Source organism: Semicossyphus pulcher, unplaced genomic scaffold (assembly GCF_022749685.1).
Source record: "Semicossyphus pulcher isolate SPU_LCO1_2020_fin unplaced genomic scaffold, fSemPul1.0.p SCAF_4, whole genome shotgun sequence".
Taxonomy (NCBI): Eukaryota; Metazoa; Chordata; class Actinopteri; order Labriformes; family Labridae; genus Semicossyphus; species Semicossyphus pulcher.
This window is the reverse complement of record NW_027211715.1, coordinates 24,150,623-24,173,245: the sequence shown is the minus strand read 5'-3', so window position 1 is coordinate 24,173,245 and position 22,623 is coordinate 24,150,623. Positions and strand designations below refer to the sequence as shown.

The 22,623-nt window shown below is 40.1% G+C and overlaps 2 protein-coding genes across 2 annotated transcripts in view; one reads left to right on the top strand and one right to left on the bottom strand.

The window, feature by feature from the left end:
* LOC138607822 (homer protein homolog 3-like) overlaps positions 1-16,092 on the top strand; it is a 52,736-nt gene extending 36,644 nt beyond the window's left edge. Inside the window, exons 8-11 of the mRNA XM_069680475.1 lie at positions 131-287; positions 8,783-8,893; positions 9,954-10,034; positions 12,661-16,092. Of these exons, the coding sequence (XP_069536576.1) occupies positions 131-287; positions 8,783-8,893; positions 9,954-10,034; positions 12,661-12,846 (535 nt within the window). The 3' untranslated portion in view covers positions 12,847-16,092. The remainder of the gene's footprint in view (positions 1-130; positions 288-8,782; positions 8,894-9,953; positions 10,035-12,660) is intronic.
* Positions 16,093-17,101: 1,009 nt separating this feature from the next.
* On the bottom strand, positions 17,102-19,020 carry uba52 (ubiquitin A-52 residue ribosomal protein fusion product 1). The gene is made up of 5 exons (XM_069679516.1): positions 18,961-19,020; positions 18,396-18,507; positions 17,903-17,989; positions 17,530-17,632; positions 17,102-17,254 (listed from the first exon to the last, which is right to left on the bottom strand). The coding sequence occupies exons 2-5, from the start codon at positions 18,496-18,498 to the stop codon at positions 17,161-17,163; spliced, it is 387 nt and encodes a 128-aa protein (XP_069535617.1). The 5' UTR covers positions 18,499-18,507; positions 18,961-19,020; the 3' UTR covers positions 17,102-17,160.
* Between the last annotated feature and the right edge of the window lie 3,603 nt (positions 19,021-22,623).

Genomic DNA, 22,623 nt, shown 5'->3' with positions numbered 1-22,623 from the left:
TGCAGCTCAGTGTTTTGGTAAACTGTAACTGCTCTGATTAGCATTGATTTTGGTTGCATTAGGCAGCCGCAAAATAACCACACATTATTAGTGCTTTAAACCTCTGTGTGTTTTTGTGCCCTCTCCTCAGGTCCATGTGTGAGATAAACCTGGAGGCTGAACTCTTCACCCTGCAGGACAGTAACGCCAAGCTGGTGGCGGCGCTGCAGGAAGCTAACGGCAGCGTGGAGCAGTGGAAGAAACAGCTCGCGGAGTACCAGGAGGAGACGGATCGCCTCAGAGACCAGGTGAGGGCGGATGAATGAACACATCATTTTATAATTTCCCTGCCGCCAATAACAGTGCATGTTCTGGTAAAGGCTGGGGTGTGGAGTTAGACAACACAACCAAGTAAAGAAATGATGCTCGTAGTACTGATAATGATGGCTTGGACGTGGTTGTTGTTGCAATGGTTTGATATGCAGGAAGTGAAGAAGGCTACCCTTTAGCTGTGTTGAAAATGTGCTAAATGGGGCGCTGGTTTAGCTCAGGTGGTAGAGCAGGCGCTCCATGATCGCAGGTTTGACTCCCGGTCTGTCGGTCATTTGGTGCATGTCATCCCCCACTCTCTCCTCCCCACATTTCCTGTCTATCTTCAGCTGTCCTATAAATAAAGGCAAAAAAATAATGTTAAAAAAATGTTCCAAAAATATATTTTTTGTGGTATGTGAAGCGTTTCCAAGCCATATAAGCGCAATTCTCACCACTTTTTAGTGTCTTCCTGGCAGCAGTGCCCGTAGTTGTCTGTGCAGCTTGCAGCTTTTCTGTATTTGTTCCAGTACGCTTGTAAACATGCATTAATATTGATTTTTTTTTACATGCCAACACAGACAACAGGAGTTACTAATTATGACTTAATTACACAACTTAAATAGAACAGGAAAGGCTGTTTCAATTACCCTGGATTTGAGTTGAGTTGGGTGTTTTCATGTGATGTTTTGCTTCTTATCAGTTACTGAACTCCCAAAGGATGAAATTTGTCCTCCAGCTAAATCTCTCAAAAACAAGTTTCTCTATAAGCTCTATTGTTACATCCTTTTCTTTTATTTAGGCCATCGACACCAGCTGCACTGTACTAATTTTCTGTGCAGTTTAGATATTTTAAACCTTATCTAAAGACACACAAAGAATCATTTACAAAAGGTTTTAACTTTAACTTGCAACATCAGTTATAAAGAAATGATCAGGGTTATAATTTAGGCCAAATCAAACCTGTATGTGTCTGCATATGGTTTAAAGTGACAGGTGAGCTTGGACTGAACTCAAATCAGAGCAGAAATACAACATATGATTTTCTTCACTATGTAACGGCTCTGATACAAACTGCTTAATGTCTTTATTCATACATCTACAACTATCGCACTAAATTCCCCACACGGACTTGGTTTCTCCCAAACTGCAGATGCATTTTTCATCTCGCCCTCCCCTCCTCCCCCTCTTCGGGGTATTTCTGTTGACAGCCTCCCGTGATAATCGCAGGGCCAGAACGCAGACATTTCATCTCTAATTTACAGAGAGAAAATTGTGCCCTTGGTCAAGCTTAACAAGGCGTCTTCAGTGCGACAGAATTAAGTGCTGCCGCAACAGGCCTGCAATGGAGCTATTACCACCAGTGACAGCAGACTGGCCTTTTTATTTTTAGCCCACGTTGGGGTTTCATTTATCTCTACGAGTCCAGGTGAAGGTTACACACACACGCACACACAGAACGCACGCAGGCACGCACTGCAGCAAAGTCAACCAGGTGGCTTGAAGTAGAGCAGGCCTCCAGGGTTTAGAAACGGGGTGTTAAGGGGGGTCGGGATGTGTTTTTTTTTTTCTTTTTGGGACAGGACACCCTATACTGCCCCCCCCTCCCCCCCCTCTTTGCCCCAGTTATAGGAGGAAGATAAATCATGGTAGGAGCAGAAGGAGAGAGGTTGGCTGGCGTTTTCTCCCTCGTCACACTCTCTGCTTCAGCCACGTTCGTGCTCATGCAAAGCAGAAGAGTTTGGGGTTTAGTTACTGGGTTTCTGGGTTGGCTCTGACCCCCTGCTCGGTTTTAACGAGAATAAAGCTGCCGTCACATGATAAGAAATTTGCTCTTCGCTCACCAAAAGGCAGGGAGCAGAGTGTAGGGCAAAGAGTCCAAGCACAGTGCCGCTATACGCCATGAAGAAGCAGAAGAAGTAATGTATTCTCCAGGTTTCCAGAAAACAAGAGTTGTGGTTTCAGACCTTTTTGTGCAGGATGTACTCGAGTTTATAGCCCCGTCTGACTGCTGATATCAATATAATAATATTATAATTATATTGTAAATAATATTAAGCTTATTAAGCTATTATTAAACCCCGCACCTACAAGCCCACTTTCTTCTGATTGGCCAGCTCTCCGAAGCCTGCTGAGGTGTGTAGAAAAAACAGTGTGAAACCTGGCAATCACAGCAGCCTGCAGACTGAGCTGAGAAGCCTGGGGATTACTCCAACATACTTTGACCTACAGATCTAAACTTCACCCACGTTTAGTCTGGACATCCAACATTGTAACATTATATATATGTCTTAAAATGTGAAACAGCAAAAGACTTCCAGAAACTAAAAAACCTAGAGCATGAGTAAGGATCCTGAATATAATAACAAGGGAATGTGACGGAAAACTGCCTAAAAACCCTGCAGGGATTTGTAAAGTGGCCTTCTCCAGGCAGCACATTAAAGGAGATAACTACAGCAAAGACTACATGAATGTTTAATGATATTTATAAATCCACATGTAGTTAAGAGATCATTTAAAAGACTGTCTAGCCCAGACAGTCGGGTATCCTTAAACACATCATCTATTGCACGAGTATAATAAATCAGTGATAGAGATAGGGCGCATACAAACACGCCCAAACTCTCCTCCACAGTAGATTCAGAACTCAAACATCAGGGGTATTTGATTTGACTGCAGAGCCGTTGTTTCAGCGTGGCTGTATGTTTGCCTCTTTGTTTGTGTTTCTGAGTTTTGAGGATTTTTTCGGCAGCTGTGATTGTTGGATGTAAATCAAATTTCCCGACGCTGAACAAAGTCAATTCCAAAGATAAACATTTTGTAGACTCCACAACTCTCGTCACAGACCGCCTAAAGATACAGTGCAGACTGTACCTCCACCAAAGCAGCACAATTGTAATGTTTAAGGTTACCACCGATATGAAAGCAGATATATAAAAGGGGAAGTCATGGGATGGTTACTTGTGTAATGTGATATGTTGCAGATTACTAGTTAGCCTGTTACAGTTTTTTATCAGTAATGTTGCTACTTTAATAACTTCAAAAAAGTTATTTTAAGTATTATATTTAATTACTGGTTGATAAATTATGTAACACATGTTTTAAGCTGTGCGATAAAGCTGAAAAATCCCAAACACATAAATAAGTTTAGACTGTACAGTCATGGTTGAAAATACTGTTAAATTTCCTGCACTGAATCCTGGAGACATAGTCGTCCCCTTTGACTTGGTCGCAGACTGTGGTTGCCAGGAGCAACATGCATTGATTTGATTGGCAGATGAGAGGCAGTGCAAATTAAAATGAGAGAGCATGTAAAAAAACACTTAAAATTTGAGCGCACACTGCCCCATGAATGGAGCCTTTTCAGACATAAAGACAGCTCCTGGTTAGCAAGCCGACCCTGAATAGTGCGGCACTCAAATGTATCCAACAGCTCTGCTAACCCATGTTGTCGGGAAAGATGCAAAAAGAAAAGACGCAAAGCAACAAGTTACTGTAACTGCAGTGTAGCTCCTAGTAGAGCTCCTAAACCCCTCACCCAACCCCATTATGACTCACCTGCCTCACCACAACATGAATACACCCACACATTACTAGATGGGCATTCACACACAGAAACCCTCTCATTTCACCCTCTACTCTTTCTGTTTTTTATTCTTTCTTGTGTCTGTTTGTGTTTTTTTATTTTTTATATTTGTTTACTTGTTCATTCCATTTCTGCTTTGCTAACATTTTGTGGCTGTCTTTATTATTATTATTGTTATTATTATTTAGATTTTCTTAGTAACTGTAACGGATTACAATTACATTCATTAATCACGTATCACTGCGTATATAACAAGTTACTTTCTAACACAGTTAAAGGGAGGGATGACAGAGGTTTAAACAGTAAGGGCTGCACATAATGATGACTTTCATGATTTAATCAGCACTTCATTTTCTTGTTAATTATTTGATGAAATTAAAAAGATAATGAAAAATTCCCAAAAACAATTTTTCTAATTACTCTTGTCTTGTCCCACAAACCTGAAAGTCTGAAGATAGAGCTGACTAGCTGTCATAAATGAGTAAGTTTTTATTTATGAATGTGTTTCCTATCCAGCTCGTTGCTCCTATAGACACATTTACATGTAAATATTAATGCACCATAGTTTTGTCGATCTACTGTCAAGGATCAAAACATTCCTGAGATCATTTACATAGGGAGATACCACAGCCCTTCTCTCTTCATGTATATCTGCGCTGAGCTCAGAGACATGGAAGTGGAGCCTCTGGGGACAGAAGCTGTCACACACAGAGGGGGCACGGAGGGGTTGAGTCCTCTGGGATCATGTGGACCCCATTCCCCCCCCCTAACTTCAACCTGCGGCTGTTTTCTGATGCTTGGCTTGGATGTCGTGCGACGTCTCGAGTGTGAATCTATAAAGAGCTGCTTTAGAATCGCCTGTGAAAATGCGGAGGAGATAGTAAAGGGAGGGAAAGGAAAGCGTTGACATGGGAGCAGGAAACGCTCTCTCTCCTCACACACACACATTTACATGTCAGACACTGATATCCACGGTGAACTGAAATGTGAGCAACAACAAGCATTGTGCTGATTCCTGCCCCGGAGGTCACACGTCTTTGTTTGAATTCTCTTTTGTTGCTGTGAAAGAAAACCTCTTCTTTCTATCTCAGATTTCTTGGACACATCAGCAGCTATCAATATCACTATAGGTTAATCTGACGCTTATTCTCTCAAAAGAAGTAATGGTTTAGTCTCATGGTTCTTTACTGGTGGGTCAGGACCCAAAAGTGGGTCGCAGAGCTGCTTTCGGTGGGTCACGGATGTGTGCTTCAAAATAAAAGCGCAGCATAAACTTTTTTTTCCAAGAACATGGATATCCTTTGACGTGCATGCAGTAGAAGTGTATCCCCTGATTGGGTAATCCCAGCTACAGTTTCATTTACATTCTTGAAACTTGATGAGCCGACAGTAGTTGCATATATGTTGCACTTTTTCATTTTCTGTCTGTTGAAAAAAGGCGGCTAATTGAATGAATTGTAGAGGCAATATGTTCTTTTCATGCTCTGCCGTCTGCTTGTCATTTTGGCTGACTATTATACTGTTGTGTTTTGTGATGTTTTGTTCTATCTCAGGTCCAAACTGCACAGATTTTAATTAAATAAATTTGGGTCGTGATTCGTAATTAAGGAGATGGTGGGTAATGAGGTTAGACCAGTTCAGACCCACTGGTTTAGTCTATAAATTGCAGGAAATAGAAAAAAAAATTGCCCTGTGATTGACTGGTGATCAGTCCAGGGTGTACCCCGCCTCTCGCCCAATGACGGCTGGGATTGGAGCAGCTAGAAGATTCATGGTTCGAATCCCGGTTTAGATGTAAGGGGCCTTTCTGTGTGGAGTTTGCATGTTCTCCTTGTGCATGCGTGGGTTCCCTCCGGTACTCTGGCTTCCTCCCACAGTCCAAAGACATGCTCGTTAGGTTCATTAGTGACTCTAAATTGCCCATAAGAGTGTGAAAGGTTGTCTGTCTCTATGTGTCAGCCCTGTGATTGACTGGCGATCAGTCCAGGGGGTAACCCTGCCTCTCGCCCAATGACAGCTGGACGCCCCTGTGACCCTGAACAGGATAAGTGGTATAGATATAGCAGTATGGATGTCTAAAGAATTTTCAGAAGGCAATACAATTGAATAGTTTGTTTTCTCTGAGCAACAGCCAAAAACTCAAAACTAGTGAGTTTATCATCACTATCAACAAAAACCACATTTTAAAGCTTTAAATCGACGTTTGTGATCAAACAGACGATACAAGTTCAGTTAAAAACAATAAAGATGATTCTAGTTATTATTTGTTAATGATGAAAAACTAAAGTAAATAAAAACATCACCTGTCAGCTTTGATTACATCTAAAGTCGAGTTGCATGTGCAGCAGCTTACAGTATAAGTACACACTGAGCGCACAAGCACATTGGACCCATTTAATCTAATTAGTCGAATGCTCAGAATACTCAGAGCCTCGTGCAAACCTTTTTATCTATGTGCCTGAAAGGAAGAAGTGTAAGGTTACATATAACTCCTTTTGACAGACAGATTTATAAAGAATATGTGCATGTTTTAGGACATATAAACAAATTATTTCGATATATTTAGAAAACAAACATGATATAAAAAGTTTAGACCCTCAAGACACAATCTGATTAACGCCTTAATCTGATGAGCATGCAACAATTAGTATATTGCTCTTCCTTTGTTGTTAACAAAGCCCAGTGGGAATCGAACCTCTAACCGGTGCAGCTTTAGTGCCTTGCTCCGACTGTCGAGAGCTTCAAAGCCCTGAAGGATAACTGCGCAATGAATCACAAACTTTAAATCACAGCATGTTTAGACTTCAAAGGCTGAACAGTTTGCCCGTTTTAGTCAAACTGTCACTCACAATCTCTCTTTGGCCTTTCCGTTAATGAAGTGGGTCAGATTGTTATATCCCTGCAGCAATCTGAAGGGAAAAAAGGCCCCAAGGCGAGAGAGTTCAGGACTGTGACCACTGACGGAAAAGCTTTTTTACTCAGATGTGTGTGTGTTTGTCTGGAGTCAAAGAGAGATGAGAGAGTGTATGAAAATGTCCTTGATTCATTTGGAGATGGAACAGCAGAGTGATGCACGATGAATGCTGCTAAAGATACTGAGTTCTGAATACACTGACCTCTATCAGCTGTGGAAATCACTCTGTTGTGTGTGTGTGTGTGTGAGTAGGAGGAGGATGTGTGTTGGCGGGAAGGCGATGACCCTCTGTTGGTTTTCCTCATTTCCATCCACAGCAAACATGCATTTGTTTGCCTCTCTGTGTGTGAACTATATAACAGCATGTGTGAGTTGCTGCCCTCAACCCTTCAATGCCAATTTGCTGATTTCCATGATTTAATGGGAGGTGAAGGGTGAATGTGTTGTTTTCTGGGTGTAGAAAATCACACCACACATTACACCACATTTTCAAAGGTCATTCACTGGATATCAGCTGAAATGAAATCCCAGTGCATCATTCATCTCATTATAATGGATTTACCCCTTTTTTCATTCAGTGTGTCTGTCAGCAAATTCTGAACAAAACTAATAACATATTCCCATGAAACCTGGACTGATCAGCTCCAGACAAATGACTAACTAGATTAGATAATGAAATGTCCCTACCTCTGTAGGGATATTTGTAGGTCCAGGATCAATTTTAATTTCAACGTGAGAGGGCCACTGTGTGTTGCAGTTCATGGTTTCTATACTTATAATCTGCTGTTGACTTTTATCAATAATTTGACAAAGCAGACTGATTTCTTATCATTTCTGTTTTTTTAATATATCTATTTTCATTGTAGTATTTTGTGCCGTGTCATGTTTGATATGACCTGTGTACTCTGCGGTCTGCTTGCTCCAAAGCACCAGTCCCAAACCCTCAAGTTCCCACTGAGTTTTACTGACTGATTTTAGAATAAAGTAATCCTCCTCTTCAGCTCCAAAGACAGATAAGTTGCTAGCCCTCTCGCTAACTCAGGTCCAGTGATGCTGAACCAGGGATGACAGGGCCTTTACAGTGGGTAAATGCTGTTTTGTATTATCTTATGATGGTTTATTAACCATTATAACAGTGTTGCTCAAGTGATGTCAATGGTGGTTTCTTGTGCTGTGTGAATGGATTGAAATTCCACCCCATACTTTGACTTTTACTCTACTCTCACCTCAAGGCTGACGCTTGTGGTTTTAGTGCACTGTACTGTATTAAATATTTGATGGATGCCATGAACCCTTTAAGATAAATTGTGGTAACTTTAGCAATCCTTTTATCTATTACTTTACTCATTTTGAAATTTGAATGTGTCCAATACTTTTATTTATTACAAAATACTGGCAAAGTTATGATGTTCCCTCAAGCCTCAGCTGTTTTTGTGTGTAATGCTAACTAGCGAATGTAAGCATGCTAACATGTTAAACTAAGATTGTAATCTAAATATTTTTAGTCTTTGAGTATTTGTGAACATGTACGTATAACTTACTTTAGCCCTTAGCTTAAAACACTGCTGTGACTATGTGAGCAACGCTACATTAAGGGTTTTATTACTAATTGTAATAACTGTCACAATCACTTAAGCTAACTTAATCATCAGGTCAAATTTTTAATGTATGCAATGCTTTTCTCCGTCACATAATACCAGTAAAACTAATGGTACCCATTAGCCTCAGCTAAATGTTGTGCTTGTTAGCATATGTTAGTATGCTAACATGCTTGACAAAGATGGTAAAATTCTAAATGTAATACATGCTAACATAACGTTTTTAGCATTGTCATTGTGAACATGCTAGCATACATGTTAACATACACTTAGACTACTTCCAAATTATTTTTAACTTTGTTGTGAACAGAGAAAGAAAAGCGCTATTTTATTTACGTAGCGCTTTTATTACGTATTAACTGTGTATGTGTTTGTGTGTGTGTGTGTGTGTTTCAGGTGGCTGAGCTGGAGGCCCAGCTGGGGCATCCTGCTGCTGTTCAGACTGGCAGAGAGGAGCTGAGTCGCTCTCTGGAGGAGCTGGAAGCCCTGCTGAGCGCCAAAGACCAGGCAAGACACCAGCTCACTGCACGCTGCACTGCACACTGTCCAAATCCATTAACCATTCTGTAGGGAAACTCGGCGGGGAGAGCAAGCCTTTAATACAGCAACACAGTTGAGAAATTGCCAGTAATTAATTGGATATGTTTGCTCTCATTTTGTGAGAGCAGAGTCTCAATCTCCATCTGATTCATTTAAATCTGAGATAAAAGGAAACACTTGTTTTTACATTAAAAAGTGTTATTTATTAAATGTATTAAGCTGGGAGAGCTGAAAAAGTTCAAGTGCCCGTTTGAGTATTTGTTCTCTGAATAATTTTTAAGCTTTTAATGAGATCTTTCTGCTTCAATGATCTTTTTTGTCTCCACCAAAAGATAATTACCAAACAAACTGTTAAAAAATTCAAAAGGACATGAAAGAAGAGAACGTCTCTTGTGGCTTGAATTTATGCCCCTCTCGTTTCTTTACTACTCACACCTTAATTTATCTTTACGGCCATTTTTCCTGTTGATTCATCGGTTTGGTCAGACGTAGAGAACACATGGAAATTAATGCTGCAGACGTCCAGAGCTGCCGCCTACACGTCAAGTGAAATCTGTGCTTTCTGACTCACCTTCATCACTGTTTCCCAGCATGTTTTAGCATAATTTTTAATGACGCCAAACCATCACCTTGTGAATATTTTATGCTTTTATGTGCCAACTCAATGCCCATCAAATGCACCCTTGGCAAACAGAATGGAGATTAAAGTCAAATATTCCTTTAATGCGGCTTTCCGGTGTTCTTAATTAACATAACCATGTCCGCTCTTGACAGCAGAATCCGTCACACTGGTATGTGTCCCCCACGGGGCTGAATCCCCTGTCCTCCTTAGAAACAACAAGGTGTCCCAAATCTCATCACTAACCCACTTCTTGCTGAATGACTCAGCTTCTTTTAAGGCCGAATAAAGCGTTTTGGTGCAAATGAAGATATAAATGTTCCATATTCTCATGAACAGGGACAGTGGATGTGCGGTGAAACAGTGTGAACACAACGTTCTGACAGTTAAACATGATTGTGTTTTCAGGAAATCCACAATCTACAGAGCAAGAAAACAGATGTGGGCGAGCTGGAGAAGGAGAGAGAGGAGGCCATGCAGAGACTCCAGGTAAGCTGACGACAGGATGAGGATGTTGTTTCTCTATTCTGTGAAACTGGAAAACCCAACCAATCTGTATTTAAGGTAAAGTAATGTACTGTACACGTAGACTGTAAATTGCACACACAGTTTAAAGGTTTTGCATTAGATGATTTTGCAATTTACAAGACAATAACAAATAGCAGGAGACAATAGCCCCTTATACACTTTCAGTTCAAGGCGGGATTATTACGCCTCTGACGTTTCGTCTTTATGTAAAATACTCGGAGGCGGATTGGTGAGGCGAAGTCGTTCCGGCTCTGAGCCGGCATCGGAGGTAGTAACAGAGGCGAGACAGAGGCGAAACGTTGTCAGTGTAAACAGCAGAGCCGGCAGGGTGGAACAGCGGTGTGTGTGTATTTGAAGCACGCGCTGTTTGTTTCAACTTGCGTACGCTGTCAAAACACACACTGGGGCGGCTTTACACCGGCGTTGCTTGGTCCAATATAAAATGGCAAAGGCTGCATGACAGTGCAGCTTTGTTATGGCGCTGAGGCAGAACCGCAGTGTAAAAAGGGCTAAACTGAACAACAAATGAGCAAGACGAGGGATATCTACTATCTTGCAGCCTATTCTCACAGATTGCTGCACAACATGAAGGAGTTTTGAACGGCATCTGTTCGGTGTGCAATGGGTGGATGAAAGAGTTGAGACTTTCTTCGCTGAAATAGTCCTTTAAAACCAACATTTGTCTTCTTGTATCACAGAGATCCTTCTGTAATTCAAACATTCACAAAACAATGAGTTTACATTGATGTTAACAGCATGCAATTTGACAAAATTGTGGGTTTCTGACCGAGTCTGTTGTGGGAGACTTGTAATTTTTTTTCCAGGAATGTCACCACCGAGAACAATTTCATATAACCGCAAACGCTAGAGCTTTCATCAAAGTGCCAAAGACTGGACCACCATTGTGTTACCTCATTCAGCAATAGAAAGTGACTTAACAGACATTTATTTAAAAACAATATTTGAGATGATAACTAAAAAATATTGTCCAAATTCAACTAGCTTGGGAGCGATCCTGCACCGGTGTGAGTTTGGGTCTTATCCCTCTGAATAAAGGCATTAAAGGCCAAAAAATGTATATTTGATTCTTACTTATTTATAATTAATACTTTATACAATTTTTTTTCCTTTATATTATCCTACCTAACATAACTGCTGAAAACAAAGGTCTCAAGAACACAAATATTACTGATTCTGATATTACTGATGCGTCTGTTTTTGTTGTCTAAACCACATTACACTTATTTTTTTTGTACTTTTTCTCATCGTATTATAGCTTCCTTACAGTAAAAAAACACAGGTCTTAAACAGAGTGCTGACCAGTTTATATGCTGTTTACTGATGTTCTCCAAAGCAGGCCGAGTCACACACTTGACAAATAGAGCATCAAAGCTCTGGTACTGTAACTATAGAAGTCAGAGCACAGCTCAGGCCTGCAGCAGAGAACCAGCGCAGGTGATCTGAGGACTTCAAGGAGAAAACAAATTGTACTGATTTTCCAACATTAATGCAGGACGTTATACCTGCTGCATATTGGTTCGTGAATTATGTATATTCATATGTGACCTTTGCTGTCCTTGTGGTTATTCCATAATCTATTCATTGGTGCATTCAGCATACTCAATAACCTCATAAAGCACCACATTTGAATTTGCAGTATAAACCGTTTAAAGCAGTTAACCTCATTAGGCGGCCTGCGGGCCAGATCCTGCCCACAAGACCCCATTATCTGGCCCACACTGACCCCTGTCATAACATTACATAAGGCGCACAATGTGTGAAATAAAGGATACAACATATTTAGACCTCATCACACTGTGTACACTTGACCTTCTACGCCTGAGATTTGACCTTTTAATTACACACCCTTTGTAGTGTGCACTAGTCCCAAACCAGCCAGGGCTAATCACCAGCTGAGCTAATGTTAGTCACAGGTAATCAATAGCTGCATTAAACATATACAACACAGCTAGCACTAAAAAGCGTAGAAGCAAACAGTAAAGCCGACGAGTTTTTGTTTATTTTACTGGACTATGCCAGTGTTTAGCAGACATGCTTGATATGCATGTTGTCAGTATTACTGCCAGCTATGCTGCAAAATCTACAAAAAAAGCACAGCTAATATAACATCGTACAAGCACTTTGTTTCTACTATGTGCAAATCAACAGAGAGCACAAAAGCTGCATCACTTCTTGTTTTCATGGCTTAAACATACAACAAGTTTGATTGGTGCAGCTGGGAACAACCATGTAGGTTTTAGCCCTTGTCTTGTATTTTTGCCAAAATTTGGCACTTTGTCAAAACTAAATTGGGAACCTGGTTTGAAGCAAATTAGACTGAAAGGACATATTTACTCAATTTTACTGCACTCAGCAGCTGCAAAGGAATGAAGGATTTTCAGGCCTTTAAGTGAAGCTCAACTGGTTTTTGGTTGAACATGCAGAAGGGCACTTTAAGCAAGATGCATTACTTTCACAGGGTGCTAATACTAATATATAAACAATGTGTATAACCAAACATGCAGAAAATATCTTGAAATACATCCACATGAAACAATTGTGTTAACATTGGTGAATATGTCTGCAGGATCTGGAGAGACGAAACACCGAGTTGGAGGATCAGGTTGAGAGCGCTGAGAAGACGCTGGCCTCCAGCCGGGGCGAGAGGGAGCAGGCGGAGGGAGAGGTCAGACGAATCATCGAGGTTCTGGACGTCAAAATCTGCGACCTGAAGGACCTGAAACAGAGCCTGGCAAAACTCATCGACAAGTAGCCGCAGCAGCTACACTTGGGCTGCATCTCCACAGTCAGCCGCGGGTGCACTCGTGTTGTCCTGGTGTTTGAGCAGATCACAAATCAAAGCAATACAGAGGAGAACATACAGGTGTTTACCTTCACGGGTCTGTTCTTTTTAAGGGTCAGTGCTGGTAAATAACAGGTAACCTCTCAAAGGTGCTGTCTGCAGAATAAAACATTGTTACATTAAAACCGCAACCTTGGTATGATTATCTCAAACAGTGCACAGTATGGTTTATTCAGCTTCTGCTTATTGTTTTTCCATATCATAGTTTCCAGCAGCTGCACGTCCTTGAGACCTTCTAATCCTAATGAGGGTGAAAGATTTTTTTCGCCAGTTTTTCACCCTTTTCACAAGCAGCCATTATTAAGACCCATTTCTCTGTTACAACAGCGCCCTCCTCCTCTTTTTGGTGCCATAGCAATTACTCTGTCTAAATCTGACCTGATGGTTTTCGATGCAAAAAGCAGAGAAGGGGCTGCTGCAAGCTGTCAGTCTTTTCAGTGATGGTCACACTTGTTTATGGTTATTTTATGATGTTTGAAAAAAACAGAAATGTATTTAATAATTTGAAATAAAACACAAAGAACCTTTAATATAGGATTTGCACCACAACAAATTGTAAGCTTGTTATTCTGCAAAGGTAGACATTTCCAACAGGTAGCAGAAGATTTCCTACTTGTTTCTTGGTTTGTTTCCTCTCTTAATACAATACACTTTTATTAGCATAGGCTCTTATTGATTTACAAGGGAAAAGTAGCTGTAAAACTTGGATAGAAGCCGGAGGTGCTCTGCTTCCTGCAGAGCTGGAGGTCTCAATCATTCAACTGCGTCAGGGCTCAGACAGTAACACTGCAGACCTGTAGCAGCAGGAAGGGGAAAATAAAGTTTAATGGACAGCTAACACTTTAAAAATGATGCAGTTTGGCTTGGACACATAAACTAATAGCCTGAGGTGTAAAATTAATAATAATGTGTTTCCTCATAATGTTATAGATCTCAGAAGCCACTGCGAGCAAGACATCTGAGGAATATTCCAAACATTTAAAGGTAAAATGTCTGCTTTTACACGGTAACAACCTTGAGTTTATGTTGGTGTTCTTCCTTCAACACTGTGGAGATGCACCCAGAAGAAGTTTGGTCACATGGACACATGGAGTCAAAGACCCTGAATAAAAGTATGCTCCAGTTCACCATCAGCAGCCTGGACTGGCCTCACAGCGGCCTGAACATCAACAAACTCAGAGATGCAACAACCTGCTCACGTTCTGTCCTCTGAGGATCGCCAGCGTACGACCGTTTTGTTTTTTTCATGTTTTACAAGGACTGCTCTTTCTCACCACTTATTCTATTATTCATGTTCATCGATGGGTCACACGCGCAGTCAGGGAGGGAAAGCAACGATGGCTAATGGCCAAAATGCTGCTAAATGCCACATTGACAGGTAGATCAGCACGTGAAGGCCCGCAGACAGTGACGATGCTTTCCCTCCCTGATGCTCAGACTACACACGATAATGTTTGTGCCAAGTTTTAGTTTGTTTACATTTGTCTGTGTTCACAAAATGATGCAGTTCCACTTTCCGTGCTTCTTTTCAGCTTTGCTTACACTACCATTTTACCATAATAGTAATAATAACCTTAAAGAGAGGCTCAGTGGAGCTGCAGAGCATAGATCACAAAGAGAGCACTGCATGAGCTCTGCAGGAGCCCCGAACCTGCCAAGAAATGTGAAGCTGTGTGTGTGTGTGTGTGATAGTGTGAAACCTGAGACTGCTTGAGTTAAAAAGCACAACTGCAGTAGTTCTAGTAAGTAGGTACTAAATTGACTTGTCTGTCAGCTTTGTATGTGAACTTCTGATGCACAATCTATCGATCATCACTTCTCCCCCCTGAGTTATTGATTTCTTCATATGACAGCAATATAGGAAAACAATGAGGTGCAGTCTTTTGCAGCTGATGATGCGGTAACATGTCAAAATGAGACTTAAAAGATTTCATAATGAAATCTGTTAATGAAATAATATACTAGAATCCCTTTGTTACATTAGCTTTAGCAATTAGCATTATTACTTTGTAAGGTGTCTTTAAAACTCAAACTTTTATTATAGCTTGAGTTAGATTTCAGTGCGAACTTATATCACATCTGCAGTTCAAAGAGTCTCGAACAGTCGTATTAGTTTAATTGTTACCGCATCATGTTGCTAATGAGCATATTAAGAGGTTTATTGTTGACATTTCATCAGTTTGACTAGAAACTATACGATCGAGGAGCATCAGCTGCTATTAGCAATTAGCAATAAAACAATAGCATAGATGCCTGTTTATACTTAATACAAGTAATTTGTAGGTAACGAGCTCTGTAAAGCCTGCTTTCATCCACTTAAACCACAGATGTTTTTTTTTTTCATGGATTCATCAGATTATGACGGATTGCAACCAGCTTTTTTATCAAGCATGAAGGAAACGCAAAGCTCTGCGCGAGCTTCTCACGGTTGATGTCAGAAACACTTTGCTTCACAGCAGCCTTATTCAAGAGTATCATTAATGCACAATAATACTGTGTACATACATTGAGAGTAGTTCCTCTAAGCACAGGAATGGGGGCAGAGAGACTTTTCTTTGTTGGCCACCATTTTTCTCTATTTAGGATCAATTAGGTACTGAATTATTGTATTTGAGAAGGTGTAACAACACGTGCATGTGTTTAAGGTACACCTTATGATCAGTTGTGTTTTACTTTATAATAGAATGTGAATAAGAGCTTTAGTATTAGTGTGAATCAATTACAGATTCAATTAGAAATCCATCTTATATATTTGGAAATCGCTGGTGATGAAAACGACACTTTTGCTAATTTGTTGTTTGGTGCATCATTATAAATCTTTGCGGCTGCAATGACAAACAGTCTTTATTATTTCGTTATTATATGTGTGAATGTGTTTTGAATATATTGTAGGGTCTATGAGAATGCATCCTGGGATATGTAGGAAATCTTAAGTGGAAGCTTAAATAGTAGGCAGTGTGAAAGGCGTTCACTCCATAAATCAAACACCACAATAAACAGCAGTAACGGTCATGTGTTTGAACATCTGTAGGTGGATTCCTCCTAAATACACTGGAAAGCAGCCTCTTGAAAACATCTGTTGCAGGCCATGAGAGAATGCAGAACCAAAGATGCAACATTGTCAACTGGAATAAACAGTTTTTGTATGATGCTGAAGTTCATCTCCATCAACTTTATTTTTACTTAAGTTGAACTGCTCTTTGCTCAGTGTGGAAAACATTTGACCTTCCAGTGAGTCAAAATACCTCAAACACTTCAGTAAGTTCAGGTTAGTTTCATTGAAGTTGGCGTTTGTCATTTCAAGGCCCAGATTTTTGTTGTTTCACAAGAACCACTGAATTTGAGAGCAGGTGTTCGTATGGGATATGACCATGTGAGATGAATTCCTTATATTTGTACAGAACGGTTTAACATTAAAAATACGTCATGCAAAGTCACTCGTGTTTTTTGTGGGAGGGCAAGAAACGCAGGATTGTTTAACTCATCACTACATTGTGCATCTTACACTTCCACCCGGTCTTTTTTCAATTTCTTAATGTTATTCCCCATGTCAGCTGATTTGCATGAGGTGGCAGGAAATGTATTGAAATTTATTAGCTGTTAAACAGCATGGGTGTTAAAAATGCTGTGAAAAACAGTCTCATAGCTTTTTAGTGTTGGCAGAGGCAGTGTAGTGTTTTTGCATTTACCTTCAGGCACGAGCAGCCATGTCTTATTTCAGTTTGCATAGTAAACCATACATTCGAGACATGCTGCATTTTGTTTCTGCAGCACCATCTTGTTAATTCAGGCGGACAAAAATGACAGCTTTGTGTGCCAAATTCAAGGTGGAAACTGCAGCCAACCTGTGCAAACCGGCACTGTGCTGGTAGGTTTTGGCATTGGCCCAATGTTTCGTTTCAGTCAGTGCCAGTTTCAAGCAGCAGGTTTACTGAATTACCTGGATAACTCTGAGAAAAGACCCCTTGACTTGCTCTACTTGCCAAACAAAGATCTTGGATCTTTTGACAAACAGTAACTCGGGCTGATTGTGCCAACTCTATCGGTCTTTGTAGTTTCTCTTGCAATTAGAAAAAACACCCTGCCTCACGTGTATTGCACACGATACATGGTAAGCCAAAAATTTTTAACCCGACACTGAATAATAAAAGTCAGACAAGCAGCATCATTTTCTTACATTTATTTTAACACAAAATGGCATAGAGAGCCGATTCCGTTAAATGTCTACTTCAGCTTCTTCTTGGGGCGAAGGTTGTTGGTGTGTCCACACTTCTTCTTGCGGCAGTTGACAGCACGGGGGTGCAGACGGGCATAGCACCTGCAAAACAAGTGATCAGGTGTCAGCTTTAAAGAAACTCAACTGAACCGACATTAAAGTTCTGAAACTGTACAGGTATACCAGGAGGTTTACATTTTAGGAATTTATCATTTGAGGGAAAGAAATAACATTGAGAATAACATTGAGGCTCAAGGCTAAAAGGAAAAAAAAGTTATAGAGTTCTAGTTCTAGTCTCATGTTTAATCTCCCACTTCACAGTACTGCATACAATTAATTATTAAAACTGTTGGCTACAATTAATTTTTGGAACTTACTTGCGGCAGATCATCTTGTCGCAGTTGTATTTCTGGGCCAGCTGTCTGAGAGAAGGCTCAATGATGCCACCACGCAGACGCAGAACCAGATGAAGAGTGGATTCTGTTGGGAAGTTAAAACACCTTCTTGTCAATCTCAAGTTCAGTCACATCCACAAACACCACAATAGACAACCTTTTCTACTTAAATATTTTCCAATAGCCAGGTACATTGTAAAAGTTTGAAGTTGTGTTCTTATGACGCAAACAAAAGTTCCACCCCACCAACAAAATGGAAAATCAAATGTGCTTTTTGAACACACTTCACTTATAATGTGTGTTTACTGTGGCTACCAAAACAATCAGCAAGTATACCCTCTTCAAATTAACTTACCTTTCTGGATATTGTAGTCGGACAGTGTGCGTCCATCCTCCAGCTGTTTGCCAGCGAAGATCAGACGCTGCTGATCAGGAGGAATTCCTGCAAACAGAAAAACACTTTCAAACAAACTGCATTGACTATTAGGCATGAACAAAACATGTCAATGACGTACAAGAGGCAAGGATGCCGATGACGTTTGATTGGTAAAACATTTTTTAGTAATATGCCTACCAGCTTAATGTTTCCGTCTTAAAAATCACATATCAAGATCATTTCACGAAATAAAATTGGTTTTAACAGAGGGGGGATCAGGCCCCCATTAGTCCACATACACTGACTTACTTTTAGACAAAATAGCTTCAATTAACTTGAAAAGAAACTGAAGCTGGTAAAAGTACTGTAAACGGAAAGTAAATAGTCTAACAGTTTAATGTGGAGTCACAGCGAAAATTGGGGCCAACAAACTGTCAGGACGTCCATCACTGAGATAAATGTGACGGCTTACCTTCCTTGTCCTGGATCTTTGCCTTGACATTTTCGATAGTGTCGCTGGGCTCAACCTCAAGGGTGATGGTCTTCCCCGTCAACGTCTTCACGAAGATCTGCATGTTTGCAGGCTGAGAGAGAAAACTGGTGTTAACTCAAAGTTTATACCTTTATTTAGCTTTTGCTAACTAGCTCAACACACGAGAACTGACATCTTTGAAAACACGTCACCGACGAACAGACCTGTCATACAACTTCAATACGAAGACGAAATGGTATAACCTGACCGTCTTAAAAACATTAAGTCTATCGGGTAGTATTTTGCTGGCTTTCGGATCAGCAGTTAAGAATGTGAGCTAAGTTCATGTTAGCAACAGAGTGGACTGCCGGGCCTCGCCACATGCGTAGCGTTAGCGTGCTGCTAAAACTCATTATACTTTATTTTCTGCTTTGTTCCGGATCCAGTGATGCTTAATATACGACATCTAACGAAACACAATTATGATGTTATGTTTTAATCGCTCCCAACTGCATAATTTCACAATAAAAATCGTTGAAATGTCCTGGACAAAACGTGTACCCACCCGGCCGCTAGCTGAGCCTCAACGAAAAGAGAGCGGAAGAGGCTGACGCTCATATACGTCATTTCCGTCTACCGGGTTTCCTTGGGGAAAAAATCCCATTATGAACGTTATTAGGTAAATTTTCTTTTTGAAAAGGACACTCATTATATAACTTAAACTTGTTTAGAAACATGTTGTCGCTTATTCAGCTCCGATTTATGTTAAAACATTTCTAATATGGAGAGCGGCTGTAAATTACAGTTAGAAAACTTGTGCCCAGGCAGGTTATGACAAATCAATAATAATGATCAGACAGTTCAGTGATGTTCCATAGATATAAACAGTCTCTAAGGTTGAAGCTAAAAAAAATCACATTTCTATACGTTTTCTTTAATTGTTAAAATTGCATTCCACTAAAATAGACCGAGGAGGGCGACAGACACGACATCGTGTGATTTCACTTTAACACTGGTGTGTTAAAGACACAGTACAATAAGTTTCTGTGCTGAACAGGACTGCTTCAAAATTAAACTTGACTGACACCTGCTGTTGTATTAACGCAAGTGATTTTGAGGACACCGAAAGAATGAATTCACATTCAAATTTGGTAACATTCAATATGTTCGTTCATTTTCTATGCATGCATTCCATAAGGTGAACCTTGATATTATGTTATGCATTAACTAATAAATAAATAAGAATCTTGAAAAGAGGGGAAGCATGTCCAGTTCAAATCTTTAGAAGGTTCCTATACATAAGGAAAACGCTATTAATCTTATTCCAGCCCAGGTGGGACTTCAAACACACCAAGGAGTATGTGACAGAGACAATGGTGTCCTACGTGTGTTATCCATTTCCACAGATTACTCCCTTTAAATCAACTTGAACATGCAAACAGTCCCTGGGTAGGTAATCTTCCTCCCAGTCCACCCAGTCCCAGCTATTTCTGCCCAAACCAATCCGACAACCACCAGCCATCAAGAGGATCCAGAGAGTGGAAAAACTCCTCAAAGCACCCACCCTAAACAATAGTTCTCTTTGTCATAAAAGCCACAGTAAAACACCATGGTCAGTGACAGTATTCTTTATTTTACTGTGATTCTTCTTCTACATTGTCTGACTAAAATGATGAATACATATCAGACATTGAATATAGTGCTTAGCCATGTATGATTGATGTGAACATTCATCAAATACAGCTAGGAATTAACTCTTGAGAGTTGGGTAAATATTTCAAAGACTGTCTGCCTCACAGGCCTCTTAACAGAGAAGGAATCCGTGCGATGGTTCATCTTTGAGAACGCAGGGTGTAATGTTTAATAGAGTTTGACATTTTTCTTGAAAAAGAGGGATTCCCCTATATGAAAGAGGAGTTCACGCCTTGCAGTGAGTCTGGGACAGAGCTGCTCAGTCTGTGAAAAGATGACTTGTTGGTCATTAGCTATCATTCAAACCAAACAGTACATGGCTTAAAAGTAAAACCTGCAAACTCAAGCGAAAGTTTTGGCAACACTTACATGTTGATTCCTACTGGCAATGTTTTAAAGCTAGAACAAAGAAAGAACAAAGAAACATAGAGATTCTAAGAAAACCCTTAATGTCCCCTCTGCTTTGCGGGAAGTCATTTAATCTCACATCTCAGATATAATGTTGAATCTTAACAGTTTTCTGAGTACACCAAGGTTAGATAATTATTTAAAAAATCAACAGTTCTAAGCCTAAAAACTGCACCTAAATCTGCAAAAATCAAAGTGTATCAACAGTGTGAACTAACACACTAACTAGACAAAGTCAATTAGGAGGGGGATTAAGGAACAACTGGTCTGCCAATCTATCTAAAAAATAAACTAGGAGTGACTGGAGTACTGTATAATCATTTAAGTGCATTCTAAAACATGACGACCTGTAGCACCAGCATTGGCAAATGTCAGTTCAACACAAGAGTGATGGAGTAATGACCTTTTTATGAAGCTTTCCTTTATGTATGTGTTATCAGCAGTAGGCCGTGAACAAGCCTGTTGTCATGATGTCTTTTCTCATCCTTGCTCCTCCTCAAAGGACGATAGGTGATCTTGTGAAGATTGTAAAAACAGTGACGACCTACTCTGCGTCGTTCAGCCCGCAGCTGTTCTGCTTCGCTGGGGTAACTCCCTCCATTTGATTCAGGTAACACAAATACAAAGAGATGTCAAGATGTGTTGGACAACTGGTTTCACTGTGTGTTTTGGGCTAGGGTTTTAGAAGGTTTTCTTAGGTGAAAAGACTGACATGAGATTGATCCAAAAATCTCAAAAATAATAATTACAAAGAGGTCTTACATGTTAAACTTCAAAATTATTATTTGTCGAGCTTTGGAAGCTCAGTTTATTCAGTGTTGAGTTTGTCCTCAAACAGATATAATCAAAGCCTTATCTGTGTTTTTGATACCGTCCTGCTGAAGTGAGAGAGCGTTTGAAGCACAATCTAAGACAGTACTCTAAAAGCTGAAGGTCAACCACATCCAGAGCAGCCTTTTCTAACTACAAGCTCAGTGAGGGTTTTCTGTGTCATTGTCCTCTCAGGATTTTGCAACATTTTCATTCTAGCAAACTGAAATGCAAACATCTGGAAAGTCAAACTTCTAGCTAGTAGTCGGTAAAACACCTCACAGTTCCTTTAAATTCAAATACAATGTGACATCATGAAAATGTCCAAATATTGCAAACACATAGAATTTCTTTGTGTGTGATAGAAAATGATACGTAAACTTGTTGAACTCCTGAACAACTCTGATCAGAACAGGAGTCGTCAGAGTGTGAAATGTTGAATCAGTGTGCAGATCAAACTTTAGTCGGACAGGCAGTTTAAAAACGAACCTTAGCCTCATCTGTCATATTTAGGCCAAGACTGTAAGCAGCCTTGTGTTTAACTGTCCTACTTCCACCCTGTTTACACTTTCAACGCTAACTGCTAAGAAGGAGGTTAGCGTCTGTTATGCAGAAAGATTGTCATCCACTCCTTCAAGCATGATTGACCACAAAACTCTATAAAAACAGTGTATGTTGTAGCAATAACACAGCCTTGACCCTGAGATGCAGGCTCAGCTGATTAAAAAAAAGTTGGCAGTAAAGCAGATGTAAATATACAGAATCTGGAGTTCATCAACCTGACAAAAAGGCAGTAGGCCAGGTATGAGCTGGAATGTTAGCTGCCCCACAAGTCCAGGTTCAAGTCCAAAGGTAACAGCTGCAAGAACATTTAACGCAATATACAACCCAAGAATCCACTGGACTGCTCTAGTTTGTTTTTGCCGGCAGTTTGTACCAAGAAATTGTTAACTTGATTATATTTCATTCTCTCCAAACTTGAAGGGAAATCAGGGTCAAAAACGTGAAATAAATTAAGAAAGGCCAAACACGAAGTATCTAATTGAATTTTTCAGTGATTAGATTTATTCATCACATGGGATTTTTTGTAAACTCCTGAAATTTTCAAATAGACAATGGCCGCAGTGATGTGATCATGCAATTTTTTAAATGTTTCAATCAACATGTGATATGGTAATCATGTGAGGGACTCTTACAAAGGCACAGTCTCAGGTCTTAAAAACCCACATTTTTACTGAGGTGACTCAAAATTCCTTTCTAAAATGTATTTTACATCAGCCTACATTACAATTTTAAACCTTACTTCACTAATTCTTTT